At 40.5% G+C, this 20,390-nt stretch overlaps 1 protein-coding gene across 1 annotated transcript; it reads right to left on the reverse strand.

Annotated features, from left to right (window-relative positions):
- Nucleotides 1-2,365: 2,365 nt before the first annotated feature.
- LOC147903708 (uncharacterized) lies at nt 2,366-11,810 on the reverse strand. The gene is made up of 3 exons (XM_087400731.1): nt 10,885-11,810; nt 4,141-4,181; nt 2,366-3,972 (listed from the first exon to the last, which is right to left on the reverse strand). The coding sequence occupies exons 1-3, from the start codon at nt 11,141-11,143 to the stop codon at nt 2,953-2,955; spliced, it is 1,320 nt and encodes a 439-aa protein (XP_087256857.1). The 5' UTR covers nt 11,144-11,810; the 3' UTR covers nt 2,366-2,952.
- Between the last annotated feature and the right edge of the window lie 8,580 nt (nt 11,811-20,390).

A 20,390-nucleotide genomic window follows, 5' to 3' on the forward strand; every position in this document is an offset into this window, starting at 1 on the left:
CTCACAGAACTTACTTGAACAGTTACACTCAATTGAAATGTGCATTACCCGATATGAATACAACTCCAACCTGGTTGTTTGGATAACATTCTGAATGTGTACTACTGCACTATCTGCGACCTGAGTTGAACCTTTCCAGATACAAAATAGCAATAGGACCACAATACCACAGCATTGTTGCCTTCTTGAACCTCACAGCACCTTTTTCATTTGTCCATCATACCCAGCAATTTAAGGCAAAATTTTTTCAACTACTTAATATGGGCTTTAATGCCCTCCCCTCACATCTGGGAGTGTCATGATGCTCCTAGTGCTGGACATCCAAGTATACATCGGACTCTCTCTTGTGAAGCATATCTTTTATTGGCCTAAGATGCGTGCGTTTATTAAAAACTATGTGGTACGTTGTATTTCCATAGATTTTATTACCGGTTTGCCTAGAATGCGTAAGGGTCATGACTCCATTTGGATCATAGTGGACCGTCTGATAAAAATGGCTAGATTCTTACCTACTAGAACAACCATCTCAGCAGTTCAGCAGGCTCACGAGTTTGTGGACCACTTGTTTAAGCTATAAGAAATGCCCTCTGACATAGTTAGCGACAGGGACTCAAAGTTTACAAGTAACTTATGGACACTTGTTTTTGAGAAGTTAGAAACTACTCTAAGTATGAGTTCCTCAGATCATGCACGATCTGATGGCAGTACAGAGAAGGTCAACCAATTGGTTGAAGATATGCTTCAGGCATATGTTTCTAAGAGACAGTCTTCATGGGAAGATTATCTATCTATGATAGAATTTGCTTGTAACAGTGCAAAGCATTCGAGTACTGGTTACAGTCCTTTTATGCTTATGTACAGGTTTCAACCTAAGTCACTGATTATGGTTGGGTTAAAGGGAATCCAAAATGATGCTGCAAAGACATTCTTGCAAGACATGCAAGAAATGTTGCAGTTTGCCAAGGAGTCTATTAGAAGTGCCCAAGATCGGGATAGATTTTATGCTAATAGACATTGTTCACATAGAGAGTTCTCTAAAGGAACGATGGCATATTTGCGTATTCCCAAGGAATCCAAGAGCCTAAGTACTCGTTTGGTTCCGAAGTTATCCCCCAGATACTGTGGTCCATTCAAGGTTATTAAAAGAATTGGACCAATTGCATATAAACTAGAATTACCTCCTGATGTTAAAGTACATCCATAGAATTATCACGGAATACAAGGTCAAGTGGAAGGATCGTATTGAGGAGGATTCAACATGGGAGACATTACAAAACCTCCAGAGGACATTCTCGGGTTTTTTAGTGAATTTAGGAGTAAGTTCTTAGAGGAGGGGAAGTATGTCATGTGCACGGATTGGTATCTGACATATACTAGGTACACAAGACTATCTCAGGTAGCCTAGGGAGGCTTAGAGCTAGGCAGGCCTGATTCTTGGGTTGAGTGACAAGGGTACGAAACAGTTAGAGATCTTCGCTATTTTTGACGCTTGGGACCTGAGTCTATATAAAGGGCCCAGAGGTTCAATTCTCAGGGAGCCGATGGGAGAAAGTCTCGTTCCCAAGTGCTAGGTCTGATCCCGGATTGAGTCATGGACACACGCCTACATCATAGCGTAGCCCAAGGCCTAGCAACAGATCCCAAGCTTCACAGCACCACCTGGTGGTATGGGACACCAAGCTGGTTAGGATCTGGTTGGGAGTTTGTGCCAATAGCTTAGCTCGTGGCTCGAAGGGAACATCTCCTGATTCGGGATTGCATCCTGTAGATGTCATGGTTGGGTGGTGAGCAGCCTGCTCAGTTTCCTCACGTTTGGTGTGTTCTTTGTTCTTGCTTGCAGGTCAGAGGTTTCAGGAGTGCTGGGGTCGTGTCATATCTACACAAACGTATTCATGCGTTCAGAATGCCACTAAAACTTGAAACCACCAACACTATCAACCCAACCTGGATGGAAGTTCACTAAGGCCGTTGATCATTTCAAGAATTCTCATTCCCACAAGGCATCTTCTCAGGAGCCATGCCCTTCACCAATTTCTGAAGTAGTCACTCATCAACATCACAACTTAAAACACCAAATGTTCCACAGATGTACATGTCACTGACAAACATAGACCTCCTACCTTATTTTACTTTCCAATTTCAAATGCCTCCACAAATACCACTATCTATGTCTTCAATATGCCTATCCATCAACGTTCCATGCAAAAGCTGGCAATTTATGCTTCAGTCTTCATTCTCATGTTCTCCCCTCATTAACATGCTCTTGAAGAAAATCGTTCTGCCCAGTGAGAAAACAAAGAAAGTGGGAGAAACAAAGGAGTGAAGATGCTTTTCCTCTGAATTTTGTATGGATTTTTAAGCTTCCTTTAAAAAATTTATCAAAAAAATAAAAAGATGTTCTCCTTGTGAAACAAAGCCCGGGCCCTTTCATGCCAGGGTCACATGGCATTTGCTTATTTACATGTTTGGAAGTCAATATATAGATTCATGTTGCAAGAGCAGTAGTGAGGTTGAAATCCTCAGTATATCCCATGAAAGCAACAGGGAGATCAGAGGGGAGAAAGAAGCAAGCACATGGCCTCTCATAAAGTTGCCACATTGGAGACTGGAATACGAGCCTTGATAATTGCCAATATCAATTGTTGGCCATGTAAAGCATATTGCTAGCTTAAGAAGTAACCATGTTACCTCTCTAAGCCTCCCTGTTAAGTTGTCAGCCCTGCAGAAAAGTCTTTCATGATGAGGCTTTGTAAGGCCTGTACAACAAGAGGACCTGACAACAGAACCTTCACAGAACGGTACATGCTTAAATAATGATCTTTCTAAGCACTTAGCCTAGTCGCATAGGCAATTGACTAATGGAATGATCAATATTTTTTGGAACAGAGAATCTCAGAAAGAATCTCCTAGGCAAGAGCTACTATCCTACAGTCAATCTCTCCCAATGACATCCTATGAAAAATCTTCAAGAGTTTGGCTTTCTGGGGAAACCTGTGCCACAGAACTTGACTTCTTTGAATTCAAAGATTGTGCATATGATTTCCCTCGGAAAGAAAATTGCCTCTTCGACAGAGATCTAGGGAAAAACCCTCTCTCTCCTGTCAGGACTGGTGCGCTTACAGCACCATTTGTTTCATCAATCACCACCGATAGGGATGACTTCGCATTCAGAAAAGACTTTATTTGAAATTGAGGACTAATATTTGAAATCTTGTTCGTGAAAGGTTCACCTGTGCATTTCACAGCATCGCCCCAAGTTTGCATCACTGCCTTTAATTTTGTAATTTCTGTTTGGTCACACTGAGGACAGGGCGGATCATGCTTGAGTGTGTCAGGCACAGCTTTCTCAAGGCAATCTGCATGGTAAACATGGCCACAGACGAGAACACCCACGACTGGTAAGTCATTGCTGCCCAACATTCGGTGTGAACTCCAAGGTGACCTATGCAACAAACATCTGGAGCATAGGCCACATGTCTGTAAATCTCCTAACTTGGAAGACCCGGTGTGAGAAGTGCCAGCCTGAGAAGGAGCGACCCTTATTCTTTCCATAGATGAGGAGGGAAAACCTTGATCTAAACCATCTTCATTTGAAAGGCAACCCACATTAGACAGAAAACTAGCATCTGACCCTGCAAAATCCTCCCTTCGAGAGGATGTCATGAGCTGAGAAAGGTTCTGCATTGACCAGTCAGTAACCCCTGCTTGTTGATTTTCATTTCCCTGAGAGCATTGTCCGACTTCTAAATGATTTGATTCATTGCTTCCTCTACTTTTAAGGCACATCCGACTGTCTGAATTTTGCCTACAGAAAAGACGTCTCGATCCAAGATTGGATAAAGAGTAACTGCTGCTAAAATTTCGGTTAAGTGATGGACAATGGCTCTTTACTGCCATTGGCACTACCTCCCTTGTACATTTAGTAGAGACTGGAATGTCCAAAACTGTTGAAAATCCTGTCCGGACACCCACCTGCCAACAATGCTACCACTTCCATTCAGAAAGGTTCATCAAACACAATGATGCAAATATGAAAGCATAAAAAAATGTGGGACTTTCCAAACAACACTCATATTTGCACTCCCAAAGCAAAAGATGGATCCTCGGACCTAAGGGAAAAACCAAAAGGAGCAAGCCAACCTCTTTGGCTGTAGTAGATGCTGAGGTTCTGGCCAGTGACTCTGCAGTATCAACAACACTAGTAGTAAGATCAAGGTGCATGCATTATACTTGCCCCTCCTCAAGACAAAAGAAGCAACGATGACTAAAAGTCTATAAAATTTCCACGTATTGTGTGTTAAAGACAAGCGCATTTCAGATCCTTTGCAGGTTACGTATAGATACCTGGTAACACATTACTTTTGCAGACCAATTGTAACAAAGGCAACTGCCAAAGAAGAATACAAACCCAAACAAAGAACCAAAAAACAGGAGCATTAAAAAGCAGATACGAGAGTCAGAGAGTAGGGCGGGAAGCCTATGCTGACCCTTGCAGTGAAAATTGATGGGTTAGGATCTCACTATCCCCTATAATTTACCAATCTCAGAAGTGCACGATGGATGAATGAGGAACACACAGATCTAGAAATACACATGTATGGACTGTTCAAGCACAAAAGTGTAGATCACATAGAAGCCAAGTGCTGCTCTTACCAATAGCTCAAAGGCTGAAAACTAGTGGCTAAATCTGCTGGTGATTATCTCCTTAACATGCCTGGACAGGGGCTTGATTGGAGGTGAGGATATAAGAGCAATGGGTTTCCCCCTTTAGCATACTGGCCGACCAGTCCGTAGGAAACAGACTAAATGAGCCACCTAAACGGCTGACTTAGCAGCTATATAGCCAACCCCTGGACCCTGTGCAAACCGCCAACCACATCTCTCCATGTGCTGGCCAAGACAGCCCATAATGACCCACTTCCTCTAGACCCAAGTCGTTTGCAAGGCCACTCCCTGCCTATAAAGCCACAAATCTAGGCACTCCACTGCTCATAGCCAGGGCATAATAGCCACAAAACTGGCCCCTCTGCCCAAATGGCAGTCCCAAAATAGTCCTAGAAGGGTCCATGTGGCAGAGGTACCCCAAACAACGAGCAAGCGGGAATGAGCCATGGCAAGAACGTGCAAGGGGGAACATAATTGGCATCATACATTCTAACATTTGAAATTTCCATGTGACATTATGGGCCCCTTTAGCTGTAAATTGTTTTGATACACTATGTAGGAAATGGAAAAATGCATCCAAGACCATTGATGCATAAATTCATTTTAATACACTATGTAGGAAATGGAGAAATGTGTCGAAGAGAGTTGATGCATATAATGCAAACCATAATGAAAATGATCTATAAAAACATCCCGCTGTGAATGCCTGGGTGGTGCACAATGCTCCCCTATAAAGGGAAGGTCTCTAGTCTCCAAAAGGAATATGTACTTTCACGCTTCTGCTTCACACCCTCGTAGTAATCAAGCAACACACAATTGGCTCGAACAATAATACCCTAGGGACTTTCACATAATCTTGTACTAGCTATTGGGTTTTTTTGTAAGATTTATCTAGCAGACTCTCTCTTCTCAACCAACTATAGCATAGGATGCTAAGAGTACATAAGAAGCTAGAAAATTTTATATCCCCGTATCGACTAGCCAATTCTTGTGCGAATACTACAATGTCTAATATAGACATAAGAGGCATCCTACAAATTACTTATGTCTAATGTAGATATAAGAGGCATCCTACAGATTATCAAACATCCTTCTAATCAAACATTATAGTTCTTGAACACAATCTACTATGAAAATCCATTACTAGCCGATTGTTAGGAAGCTGTCCCACCATGAATTACTTGATGATGTACTCAAATAACTCACCTCTAAATTTACCCAAAGCTAAATATTTGTCTTTCAAATTGCAAGAGATGGTCAAAGTAGCACTCTTTCAAGTATGACTAGATGACTTTAATCCCTCTAGCCTTATGGGCAAAGAGGTTAAGGTTAGGCTGATTGCACATATATTTCAGTAATGGTGGTCTATCATGCTGTAATTTTGTGCCATATAAAAAAGTGTCTATCAATTTCTTCATATAGACCACGGTTGAAATATCAAGGATTGCATATGAGATTTAAAATAAATGAATGAATGAATAAGTAAATATATATACACATACACCCTCAACTTTTGATCTATGCATGGTTTGGCCTTTTTGGCACCAATTATGAGTTCAAAAGGCCCAAAACCTTAGAAACGACTGTAAACATGGGTGCTTTTTGGTGATTTTTCAAAGCCACCTCTGGAGTGCATCTATTTCTAGCCAAAGCAGCCTGAGCCGGAGTGGGCTGCTTTGGCTAGAAACATATGCACTTCTTCTACAGAGGGGGTTTTGAAAAATCATTGAAAGATACCTCGTTTTTTTGGACATTAGGAGCTCATGCCAAAAAGGCCAAATTATGCATAGGTCAAAAGTTTCAATTTTATTGCAAGGGATCTAGAGTCAGAGCTTTCTTTTAGTGGAATAGTTTTTGCATCTCATTGCTAATGATTCTGTACCTACAATACACTGTCAATCCAAAATGTATAGTAGAGCTTTCTTTAAGTGGAATAGTTTTTGCAAATTGTAGTGCGAGTGATTCTATGCCTAGGATGCACTATCAATCTCAAATGTATCTTTCCTTAAACACAATGCAAAGTAAGCACCTTTCAATGCCTTTGGGTGAATGTTTTTGACTTGGAGCTTTCTTTCATTGTTAAAAATTTTTTGGTTGCTTGTCCATGCTCTAGCAATGCATGGGATTATCTTTTGTTTGTCATCCTCAAAGACAATCTGAAATCCTCCTCTATTGAGAGAGGACACTGAAAGCAAATTCTTCTTGATTCCTAGTACATAAAGCACATCATAAATTCTGAAATTTGTGCCATCTGTGGCTGTAAGTACAATCTCACCAGTACCACAAACTGAATAAGAAGAATCATTTGCACAAGACACCCTTTTTCCAACGGGTGGAGAATGCAGAGTATCAAACCAACACTTCCTGGAAGTGATATGTTTCGAGGCACCACTATCAAAATACCAAGTATTCAATATCTCATTGAAATTGAAAGTGCATGTATTCTTTGAAGGATCATAACTGCAAGTCAAAAAAGCATACTCATCCTCCACAAAGGTGGCTGTAATATTCGAGACGGCCACAATACTATCAAGATTGCAAGTCAAAAAGGCATATTGCTCTCCCACCAAGTTGGCTGTAGCATCACCTTCATGTGCATGAGAGGCTGATGTATCCGAGACAGCCATACTGGAGTCTTTCTTTTTCTCCTTAGCAATCCTTTTCCTGCATTCTTGAATGTGATGTATAGGCCTTTTGCAGTAATGACATCTCCCCTTCGTCTTGGACTTCTCTGCATCATTCTTAGCCTTTTGTGAAGACTGTCCAAAATCAGCTTTGGGCTGATTGTTTGCAGGCTGATTGGTATGCTGCTTTCCTTTCCCTTTTGGCTTGAACTTGGAAAGCATGGCATGTTCACCTGCACGTGTGGCATATTTTTTCGTGTCTGCTCGTCCTGTAACTAAAGCCCTATCAACTCATGAAAGGTGAGGGGGTTGCCAACCCCCCCTCAATGACAAATTCAATGAGGTGTGAAAGCCAAGATAAAACTCAGGAAGAGAATTCAAAATGATAGTGACCATCTCTGAATATAGAATGATCTCATCAATATTTAATAATTGCTCTCGCAAATCCTGAAGTTTGGTGAGGTGATCAAACATAGAGTCACCCTCATCCATATGAGTATGAGTCAACTCTCTCTCAAAACCACCGGCCATTGCCAACCGCGGATCCCACCGACCATCACCATTCGGTTATCACGTCGATTGTCACCATCACCTTCAACCAAGTATGACCATAGTATCACAAAGAATCTTAGCTTCAACATTTGTTAGAGAAAAGCTCTAGTAGTCTTCAAGGCTTTTGGGAGATACTTCTAGTTGAACCTACGGATTGTCAATGGTTTTCAAGTCTCTACTAAATAACATGATGAATCAGGCCTATGAATAGCCAAATAATCAGAGGAAGATAAACCAGTATTAATATTGGTCAATAACCACAGTGCAGCTCTAGCAAGGCATCATTACGTTCCACTCACTTCCTAAATCCATGTACTTTCCTCTCACACAAGCATTAGTATAATGCGCCCATCTCGGCTGTACTTGAGCCAGTCTACACTTTCGGAGGAGAAATGCTCTCCCAAAAGCAATCACACGGCATCATTACCGTGGGAGTGATTGACTGTAGGCATCTGTGAACAAGCTCATAGTGGGCTGGTCAACTACATGCTTCTCAAAGACGGATGGGTTGTGTAATGAATATCCTGCATATTGCATGCCTTGTGCCCTTACAAATTTGCAATAGAATCTTTGTGCAGTAGTGTATTCTCGTGCTTGGATAGCAAGGGTGTAACATCGTCATGCATACAAGCATCCCTTCTTTGATGTCCACACATAGATTGATGAGTATGTCAACTATCAATATGAGAGGACTTGAGCAAAGACTCCCCATCATCATTATTACTATACCCATCTACAAAGTCATCATCCTGCATAGTGCTTTGCTATGAGAATGTCATAACAGGCATCTTTGTTTTGCTGTCCACCCTCTTAATCATCTTGGCTGTCATTTCTACGTCCCACCGTCCACTCATTTAAATAGATTAAACACTTGGAATTTTCTTTACCTGATGTGAGTCTGACTACCAAGGCATTTTGGGACCTTGTAAGGCCTGCATTTATGTCATGTGGGCTGCAATTTAGTCAAAGGGTAAAGAAAATACATCTAGATGAGTCCAGGCACATGCCTAAACTCATCCTCTTAAAACACAACACTTTCTGCAGTTTCAATCTCATAATAGTCTCACTCATAAGGTTGAAAACTATAAACTTCATCACGCATAGCAAGGACTAGCTACCATGACATCCCCACCAACATCATCAGCACCCAATGGTAGGTGTAGACCATAGCATAAACATTATCCTCTTACACACACCCCCCCATACTTGAGCATCCATTTAAACAAAGGTCTTTGTACTGAGTCTCTCTCTCAGCACTTTGGAGGTGAAGGATAGACTCAACCGTGACAAAGGCTATAGCACTAGAGGAGAAGGCTAACCGAAAAGTAGTCCACCTTTCCTTCATTCAAGCTACAACTGCTTGTAAAGAACACTCTACATATAGTAAAATCTATGTTTCCAGTTATCATCATAGCACCTCGGAATCCTTTTTCACCTTGTTCATTCCAGCCAGTTTTGCTGTGTTGAAGAGTCATCTAGATTCTGCAGATTACATCTATCGTTCCCATGATTCTCCTTGAGTGTGTGTATGCTCAACATTTTAAGAGCACGTGCTGCTCATCTTCTACCTCTCCTGTAGGGACATCCCTTGGAATCCTAGGTTACATCCATCTGTCCTTCTCCGCTTCTACCTAAGCGTAATGGGAGCCTGACAAGCATCTAGGAGGCGGTTCGTGTGACCGAGAGCTTTGAAGACTCCAGAATAGCCCTTAGTGGCATGTAATAGCACTTAGTTTAGATTCTAGACAAGTGGCATGTTGCCAATTTGAATTGAGCTTGAAGCTCTTGTAATAAAGTGAATTATTCACGTTTTGGAATGTGGAGAGGTTTTTCCAGACAGCTCTACGCTGAACTTCTGTAACAGATTTTCTCTCATGAATAAAGACCTTCGGGGGGGTCCAGCCCGACGTTTTGTCCTGGGCCCTAGTGCATCTTCAGAGAGAGGGAGTGAGGGAGAGCTTAGGAAAGCATAATTTAAGTCGTTTATGAGTGGTAGTGGCTGTCTCCCACCAACGAGTTGGTTTCACGTGCTACAGAGTAGCTATGGCTTGCAGCAGGCTCAAGAACAATTTCCAGTGACTCACTATAAAATTTGAAGCTGTTGCTTTCATTCTGTTTGACAAAAGGGCAGAGAGACTAGTCTTGCGAGCGTTGAATCTCTGACCATCATGTGGACATTCTCTTGCTCAATGCATGGAAGACATTAGTGACTGGACAGTTATAAGTTTAGACAATGGTCCGTTGTACAGTCTGCAGTAAGTACAACAATCTCAATTATTGTACTTACTGCAGATTCTTGTACGATTATTGTACAGTCTCCAGCAGGTACAATAATCTCAATTATTAGACAATGGTCCGCTGTACAGTCTGCAGTAAGTACAATAATCTCAATTATTTAGACCATCATGTGGACATTCTCTTGCCCAATGCATGGAAGACATTAGTGAGTGGACAGTTAGAAGTTTAGACAATGGTCCACTGTACAGTCTGCAGTAAGTACAATAATCTCAATTTGCTGAATGACCTGATGAGTTGCATATTGGTTGGCATTTATCTAAACTAAGGCATTTCACGACTCCAAGTCAAAACTATTTTTTCAAAACATAACTGCAGGTTTTGCATGTCGAGGCTGAATATGATAGATATCTAACAATTTGGTTGCTCATAGGCTTATCACATGCCTAGGTGCAGAATTTCTATTGACCGCTAGCATCTTCCCACAAGAATTCAAACTAATAAAACTTTTATTAAGCCTCAAAAATAGATTTTGACCAGGGCAGTATCATCGAACATGTATGAAATAGGCAAAAATGAGATGGAATGGCATTGTCCAATGGTAAAGGATCAAAACTATCAGTCACCCATTGTGCGGGATATGAAATGAATGAAACAGGAACTGCATGGAGCAAAATGTCTCTCTCTAAGAAACAATAGAGAACCAGTAGCAATTAGACAAAATTTGCACTAGGCATTACAATATCAAATGGCAGACAAATGCAAATACTTCCCTTTGGACATGTCGTGATATGGCTCGCTATAGTACCTGGGGCTGCAACAGCAAAGTCGCCAACTCCGGCACCTTGGGCAAGCGGGGTCCAATGTGGCAGCCGGAAACTCTCAGAAGGACTGTTCAAACTGGAAAAGATACTGTCAGATATATCGCGATGGTAATTGATGAAGCGGCCGCTTCCAACCCTACAAGCACTTGTGTTCGAGGAAAACGAATTCCTGTGCAGCTGGGAGCGGTGAGACGAAGAGGAGAAATCCCCGTATTGATATTTGGGTTCCCATCTTGACGACATACGCGGCGAGAACCCCCCATTGACTCTCCAGTGAGGTTCGTTAGGTCCAACAGACCATCCATCGCTCTGTCTGGTAGAACCCCGTGGCCTGGAGGCCACGCAACAGACGGACCCCGTGATGGTGGATTAGAAAGATCCCTAGCGTTGAGAGATTGAAAGCAAGTATTCAGCTGGGAATTCAAGAAAGCCTCCTCCTTCTTCTTCTTCCTCCTCCTTCTCCTTCAGCTGGCCATTCAAGAAAGCCCCTTCCTTCTTCTTCTTCTTCTTCTTCTTCTTCTCCTTCTTCTTCTCCTCCTCCTTCGCCACCTCAGCTGGGCATTCAAGAAAGCCCCTTCGTTTCCCTCCCCTTCTTCTCCTCCTTCGCCTTTGCGGCAAAAGAAATCAGGGGTCCCCTTCTTTCTCCTCCGTCGCCTCTGCGGTAAAAGAAATCAGGGGTTGATGGTGCAGGAAACGCAAGGTTTTCTGCAAAACTCAGCTGTTTTGGGCGGAGGGTGGTATGAAAAGAAGTCGTACGAACAGGCGGAGACGAAATCCGAAGGGGTGATCTGAAGCGCGAGGAATGGCGAGTCTGCGGAAGGAAGCATTCACCGTTGCTGCACAAGGAAGACGAGCTCTACAAGGACCAAAGCAGAGGAGCTTTTGGCTATGGAAGTTAAACACACAAAAATCTGAATGAATGAAATGCTTTTATGGCAAAAACAAGAAGAAGAAGAAGATCGTTAGCTTCTTAATCCATCTTAGTGTTCTATCTTCCATTTACTTCTCCTAATACTTCTTAACGGTCTCCACGTCAGCCCCTTTCACCATGGAATGAAATTACATTATGTACAAAGGAATAGAAATACAATGTGAATGAAATTACATAATGGAATGAAATTATATTATGTAAAAGGAATAGAAATACAATGTTCCCATTCTCTCTAATTTGAGAAGAGTATTTCAATACATTCCCCAAACAAGAGTATTCTCTCTAATTTGAGAAGAGTATTTCAATAGATTCCCCAAACAAGAGATTCATTCTTGATTTTCGGCATCAGAAATGAGCGATGATAACATAGTACGCCAATGAACTGAATCTCCGGAACTCGCCCCCTCTTGCCTCGGTTTTCCCCTTCATAATGGAAAGAAAAATATGCCCTTTGAGGTGAGGACACTAAAGACACGTAGCTCGGCTCTTGTTGTGCATGCCTCGCTCTACACTTGCCTCCGTTCTAATCCCAAACCACACCCCCTTTGTGATTTGGCAGATAAGGTATGTACCCTCAAGCATTCGGTTCCTACCACACACGGTTCGGTTCGAGATAAAAAATAGAGTGTTTGAACACCATTTACTTTATTTTGGGAAAATGTTTAAGGGAAATCTTTGATTCCCATCACATGGGTACAGATTTTCTTTTCAGTGATCATTGATTATTTTTAACCCATGACGTCAATATTCGTGGTAGAGAGATGTGCAAGTGCCGACATGTGTGGATAATGGTTTTCTTTCCTTTCATTCACACACGCATCATACCATCACATAAGCAACCTTCTCTCTCTCTCTCTCTCTCTCTCTCTCTCTCTCTCTCTCTCTCTATATATATATATATATATATATGTGTGTGTGTGTGTGTGTGTGTGTGTGTGTGTGTGTGTGTGTGTGTGTGTGTGTGTATGCAATTGCATATATGCATTCCCCTTTACAAATGGCATGCAACTGTCCCATCTTACACATCTGTTCCCCCCTTTCAACATATACACCCAACCGCATAATCCTGATTCGATCACTTTGTCATAAAAAAATCTTATTTCCCCTCCAAAGTCCACTTGCTAACCTCATTTTTATCAAAATATAAGTCTCAAATGACTTGCTTTCTCACTCTAGTTGAATAAGGCCAATCAATCACCTCATGATGTCAATCTTGAGTTCCATCATGCAAAGAAATGCTCGGTTAAGGTTACAACAAAGCAATCATTCCACACTTTGTCTCCATGTCCAAGCAACCCAAACCATCACAACATGTAAAGCACGTGTAGCCATACATCTACAAAAAGTCAGTTTGACAATTGAACAAATCATGAAGCCAAATATTTTTTAAACTTGTAGCATCTCTTCAACAAGTATGATTGTACAGATTTATCTTATGTCTTCATGTGACCAATTCATTATTTGATTTGTGAAGGTCAAAAGCGGGAGCAAAAAATTATGCACAAACTAACTTATCCTACCAACCAAATCATTTTCTATAAAATATGATGTTGAGATTGCATTTATGTTAAATTTATTAATGTTATTATTAAGCCTTTGATGCCAAGACATTCCAAACTGGATGCCTACAAAACCATACAAGTAAGCATATATCAATGTCAAGCTTTTGTTGAGCTGCTTTGTTAACACCTATTTTTAGTGAGGTCTATAAAAATGTCAAGGAAACCTTGAAAATGTAATTGAAATATCTAAGTGTGTCATATTTTATTTTTTGTTTATATGGTTTTGGAATGTGATATTAGATTTGTTTGTTGTCACTTTACCATGTTATATGGGCTGGTGTTATTGACATTTTTATTTTATTTAAGCATTTTTCATTTGGTCAACCATAATTAGATGGTTAAGAGTTATTTCAACTCTTGTTTCTATTGGCACTCTCCATTACTTGTTGCCAAGTATCTGTGTTTTTTAGGAAGTAGAATTCAATCAGTAGATTTTGTGTAAATTGGCTTTTAATTTTTCCTTAATTGTTGATACTACTGTGAAACGTGTTAAGTTTTTGTGTTGTATTCTGATGTCAATGTTATGTTTATTAGGTGAAAAGTGTATAAAACCATGGAGGTCTCTAAGAGTAAGAAAAAGGTGGACATCCAGTGCGCACCATTTCTGAAGAGGGATGAGTCCTACTAAACAAGTGAAAGTGATTTGGTAGTCTTTGAAATGAAGAAAACACACATATGGATTTGTGGATAGTTGGAAATATATATTGAGTAGATCCACATTCTTGTTAGGCCCACAATTCCATGGTTTGAGTAGCTTTATAAACTTGTTGTGTAACGATGAGAATGGTTTGTTAGGATATTGTCAAAGGTTAAATGCTCCTGGAGCAAATAGCCTTCACATCCAATATCAATTTTTCCTTCATGAAAGAGACAAAAGAATTGTAATGTTATTTGGTATCATCTATGCAAGCAAAGAAACATGGTATGATGGCATAAAAAAGGAAAATCAAGAAGTATATGTAAAAGTTCAAACATTAGATGCTCAATTGGGAGAGAGCACTTTAAATGTAGTTCACTTACAAGCGTAACACACATTTGATGAGATCAAGAAAATTGTAAAAAGTATTAGCATTCGTGAAAGATATTTCGATGGGTCCAAGACTTTGAAATTGCATGCAATGGATGAAATATCTAAGAAAAGTCATCACTAGAAGCATTGAGTAAGAGCATGCAATATTATTTCAGAAGCCATGTCCATTCATGATGAACACCCTAAAGCTATGAGGAAGTATTTATGAAAAAAACGTTAGAATATGCTATACAACATTAGTGTTATGAAAAAATACATTAGAATATGCGATACAACATCCTAAACTCAAAAGTATAAAATTAGAGATAACGTATGAGTCAATGAACAAAGCTGTAGAACAATTCAATATAACTAATGCATAGGAATCTGTGATATTGCACGCATAATTAAAAGGGCATCTCACCTCATATTTAAGAGCTTTAAAAAATCATGCAATTTTTGGGAGCAAAAGTTAAGGCCCACTTCCAAACCAATAGATGGCGATAAGGATTGGCATGCTCTCAATTTGGGCATACTTGATTCAGTCAACACGATCCTTAGCATGCTTGTAGTACACTAACAGTGAAAGTGAAGGATAGAGAGTGAAGAATTGGAACTCATAGTCAACAACAACTTTCTGATGGAATGTTTATAGAGTTGTGTAGGACATGGTCAAGTTTTACGATATCTTTGTGGGAAAATGCAATGGTCAACTAAAGATTTTCCCAAAACTTGATGAAAGTGAGGTGGTCAAAGGTAAAAAAGCTAGAAAGATTCAATTTTACCACTGATGAATAGAATACTAGACCTTAGACTTGACCTTGATGATGCAAGGCAGTTCAACATGCCATTGGATTGAGAGATTTGGTAGCTAGCCACATTTGAGGTAGCATGGACATTCATCAATTCCGATTCGATAATGGAAACATTTTTATAATATTTTGAAATAAAGTATGAGTTGGTTTCATAGGTGCTTAAGGAGTCACATTCAATTTTGAAGTGGCTCTTGACCAAATCAATATCCCAAGTGTGACCAAAAGGTCATAGCAAAGGTGAGATGCTTGGTGTTCAGGGCCACGAATCTCATTGCATAGCTACTAAATGTATGTGTATAATGTATCACATGGATCAAATCCCCCATTGTGCATACAAAAGAGAGTATCACAAGGGGTAGGTAAAATGAAAGAAATGCAATGGTCTTGTAAACTTGCAAAGATCAATCGAACTATGGTGCTAGATCGTGATGCTCCAAGGAAAGATCCATCTTGGAGACAAAAACTTGAAATTTAAGATAGTACACATTTGTGCCATTGTGATATTGCAAGAATAGCTAAAAAGTGGCCACACATGTACATCAATGATGCATGGAAATTGAAGCGCCACCAAGAGAGTAAGAGGATGACACCAAGAATTGAAAAGATTCATTTAGATATGCGACTACAATCTGGCCAAATCAAGATTACAAAATATGAGAAAAAACCTAGAAAAACATGCAATATTCCATGTAATTAGCTTTGGTGGTATCAAGGCTTTAAATTTTCTTTTTGCAAAGAAAAGGAATGATAGGCTCAAGCATGTTCATGGTTTGATATATGATGAGACACAATGCATCTTATGAATAACAGGGAAGGGGGAAAAAAAGATTGGCAAAGGCTTGGGTCTAGTCAGCTCTTAATAGCTTGGTACCTCTGCTACAAAAGAAAAGGTTAGATGGAGGTGATGTGGAGAGCTTCATTCAATTTTGTGAATTGACTTTTGCATCAATATGGAGATTAACTTGGGAAAGAATCTTGTCACACAGTACATCGTAATCTCTAAGTTTAATATTGAGATGTACACAGTGTTTGGTAACATACTTGTTTGCTAATTTGTTTTACTCATTCATCATACATGGCATGGCATTATGGAAGCGTTGGAGTGTGGCTGAAGGCATGGAAAAATCTCATTGGCAAGCGTGTTGTGCATATAATAGAGTGACACAAGATGGGAGTGGTAGAACTAAGACCAGCCTACTGGTTCAATTAGTTCAATGGTGGTATAGGTGTTAATTAAAGAAGCTACAACACCATCATTCAAAGAGTCCTTAGCATCCCATCCAATGCAAGATGTAATGTTGAATGTAAAAGAACAACATACGATTCCTCAGATGCAAGACAAATTCAGGCAAGGTGGTGTAAAACCCATCACTGAGAAGGGTGCATATGGGTGGAGACAGATGAACTTGAGGTGTGAACTCTTCCAATGCAGATGCCCATGCATAATTTTCAAACTCTATCAATAATTTTACTAATTTGATATCACTGTAGAGGCTAAGAATTTAGTTTAATACGCATATACACAAAAGAAAAAATGACATAAGTAGAGGATGAGGGAATGGGTAATCTCCTTAATTCGACAGGGGAAATCCATAAAATAAGGGGAAAACCCATTGGTAATATGCTTTAAATGAAAGGATTTTACGGAGTCAAAACCAACTTGTCACTATTTGGCTCCCTTGGATGGTCTAGATGCAAGATAGATAGGTTTCAAAAATGGGATCCAAGGGACCAAAATGCCTCACAATTCGTGCCCAAGTTATGGCCACTGGATCTTTTTACACTGAGGGCTCACAACTAGCGCTCGTTTCTAGCCATTGGATTAGACATGCATCTAAGAGTTGGTAGGCGAGTGTGACATGTGGTGCTAGGTGGCAAACATTGATAGATTCCCATCTGATGGCAAGTGACATGGAGATCTCCCTTCAAGTGTTCACAAAGGGCACTCTTTCCCAGCCATTAGATCTTAAGATGTAATAGTTTTAAATCGGTGGTAGACTTACATCAAAGTCCATCCTCCAAAGAAGCTTGGCCGCACAATCAGGATCCATCCAATGGTTTTTGAAGATCACCTCTTCTCCATCGTCGGATGACAACATTCATCCAAGGGTGCTCAGCTCATATCAATCTCTAGCCATTAGATATTTCTAAGATGTAAGGTCTCAAAAGATACCACAGACCAAGTGGCCACCTCATTAATCACAAGGTCCTCCATGCGATGCACCGATGAAATGTGAGATCTGGATCCCATCCATCCAAGGCCACTCAGGCCACGTGTATCCCTCACCATTGCATCTAGGACCCTATCTAAGGGCTCATATGTAGCCATGAGGATCATTAACTTTCCATTTCATGTGGGCGCCATGAGAAGAACTTGAGCCATTAGATCACTCCCAATATCCCCTCAAAATCCACAATCTCAAGGGCTACAAGCAACCTTATCTATGGTGCATCATCCACCTTTGATGTCTTTGGACAATCCAAGGGCCACGATTATCTTTTGAAGACCTTTACCAAAGCGATTAGACGTAAAGTGAATAGGTCTCAATCCCACAAATCAAAAGAGGCTCAAAACCTCCATTCTTTAAATTCTCAAAGCGTTCCTAATGGCCAGCTCCCTTGTCTCATTTCTTAAGGTCCTAATGCAAGAGGCCCTTTTTTAGTCCAAAATTCCCCTAATGGGATGATGCATGTTAGTTACAAGTTTTTCATATTAAGTTTTAAATATTTTGTTTAAGACATGAACTTTTTAAAGTTAGTTTTTTGGGCCCTATATAAAGGAATTGGGTCTCATTTTCATGTCATTGTTTCAAACTCACTCGACTCTCCTACCCCCTCTCACTTGCCTATGGTCCCCATCCTACCCTTGCTCCCATAGAATCTCCCACCCACTCTAGCTTCTCAATCCATCACCCTTCTCTTCATGGATAAACACAAGAAAAAGGACAAAAATATCCAATCCCAAGCAGATAGTGGGTCCTCTAACAAGATGAGGACGGACACCCCTTCCCCTCCACTAGACTCAATTGGTGAGGAAAGATTCCCTACTAAAGAAGACCTCTCATCAAGGAAGGCATGCAACAAGAGGAGGTTTGAAAGAAGCAACATAAACTGATAAGCAATGATGTCATGAGGAAGAAAAATGGAAGGGGAGAGTAGATAGACCAGATCCGTCTTCACCTCCACCCCTATCCCCACCAAGAGCCCCTCTATGCTAGGCCACAGAGCACAAAGGTCCCCTGTATGCACATCTTGGAGGTCCTCCCCCAATGAGATAAAGGAGATTCAAGCCTATTACAGTGGCTCTTCAAGAGAAACAAAAGTTCCAAAAGTTTATTGAGCTCCTCATTCCAAAGGCTAACTTTTCAAAGGTGGTACACGAAGAAATACATGATCTCAACAATGTGAAACGGCGATGTGGTACAAGTAAGGAGCAATTATGGATGCCCCTTGGCACAAGCATCATAGGCATTTTTAGTAGACCTCATGGATGACACCTAGCTAGATGCCATCTACAAAAATTGGGTCACTAAGAGCACCAAAGATATTTAGTTTGTATTATGCCTTAAATGATCTGAAGTATAATTGGTAGTTGACTTGACCTCATAGATGCCCTCCTCAATTGTCAGGAGGGAGACATCAAAGGTATTGCCACCCAAATCAAGAAAAGTATTCTTGTCAAGCCCATAGGAAATAATGGAAATAATAGGTACGATCTCATCACAATCAGACATATAATGACACCGAAGTCCTATAACAGAGCTTCCTAGATTAAAAATATTGTTGTTTAATGAAGTTGCAATAAACTTTCCAAACTAAAAATATTGATGTTTAATGAAGTTGCACTAAACTTTCCAAATGCACCCATAGTAAATCATCCCTCCCCCAACATGTCAACAACCAGAGTTTTGAAACTCACCCATTAATACAACCTCCTAAATTGTACTGGGTAGCTATTGGCCACCGTCAAACAGCCGATACTAGAGTTAGACACAAGTCCAGCTAACACAAGTCCAACTACAGTCAGACAAAAGTCCAACTGCAATCAAAGACAGCAAGTAGCCCAAACAATTAGACAATAATTCTAACCAATTGGAAAGAATTTCTTCAAAGTTTAAAAGCATGGTAGATGTGTATGAAGACTATCCAATGCCTACAAGTTTTGGTTTTCTTCATTCACAAATGGAGCAATAGGAGAATGATCTATCAAATTATGATAAAGAGTTGAAAAATGATTACTTTCCAATAGAAGACGATGAAGAGTCATTTGATAACTATGCATGCTATGCATTTGCACCATCTTTTTGTGAAGAGAGTGGGAGAGAAGTAAGGAGTCTCACTTGCAGCTTTCTCACATACATAATGGGGGAATACACACAAAGGTGGAGGTTGAGAACAATTTTCCTCTTCTTAGTTGTGAAAGCCAAAAGAACTCTCTCTCTTCGTACAAAAGGAATAGATGAACCCTATATGTGGGTCTCAAAACAAACTCAGCTAACCTAGGTGGCATACTAATTGAGCCACTAACTAGAGTACATAAAGATAGCTGTCATCCAGCTATTATTCATGGGCGGTGTATCAACTGCATCTACAGCTAACAAGTTGGTGACATAAATGCACAGCGGTCACCTTGGCATATCACGAGTGGTGCTCGATATCTCAACACTCCCCCTCGAGCTCAATCCCAATTCTTGCACACCAAGCAGGTCTTTGAACTTGCACAACTTCTCTGCACCCAATGCCTTCGTGAATATGTCAGCTACCTGATCCTCTATGCTGACATAAACCAAATCAATAAAACCAACTAGAACCTTCTCCCGCACATAGCGATAATGCACCTCAATGTGCTTTGTTCTAGCATGATAGAGTGGGTTATTTTCCAAGTGTATACTGCTCATGTTGTCACAATAAATGACAACTGGCCCATCTGTAGATTGATGCAAATCATAAAGTAGCTTACGCAACCAAGCTACCTCACATGCAGCCATTGCTGCACCCCTGTATTCAGCCTCTGTGCTCGACAAGGCAACTGTAGGTTGTTTCTTGCTGCTCCAAGTGACTGCAACACTCCCAAAAGAAAACACATATCCACTAGTAGATCATCTATCAGAAATACTACCAGCCCAATCAGCATCAGTGTATCCATGCAACTGTATCTAAACCCCAATCTCAT

The sequence above is a fragment of the Dipteris shenzhenensis genome, chromosome 3, assembly GCF_047967505.1.
Source record: "Dipteris shenzhenensis isolate YYH24624 ecotype China chromosome 3, Dip_SZ_1.0, whole genome shotgun sequence".
NCBI lineage: Eukaryota > Viridiplantae > Streptophyta > Polypodiopsida > Gleicheniales > Dipteridaceae > Dipteris > Dipteris shenzhenensis.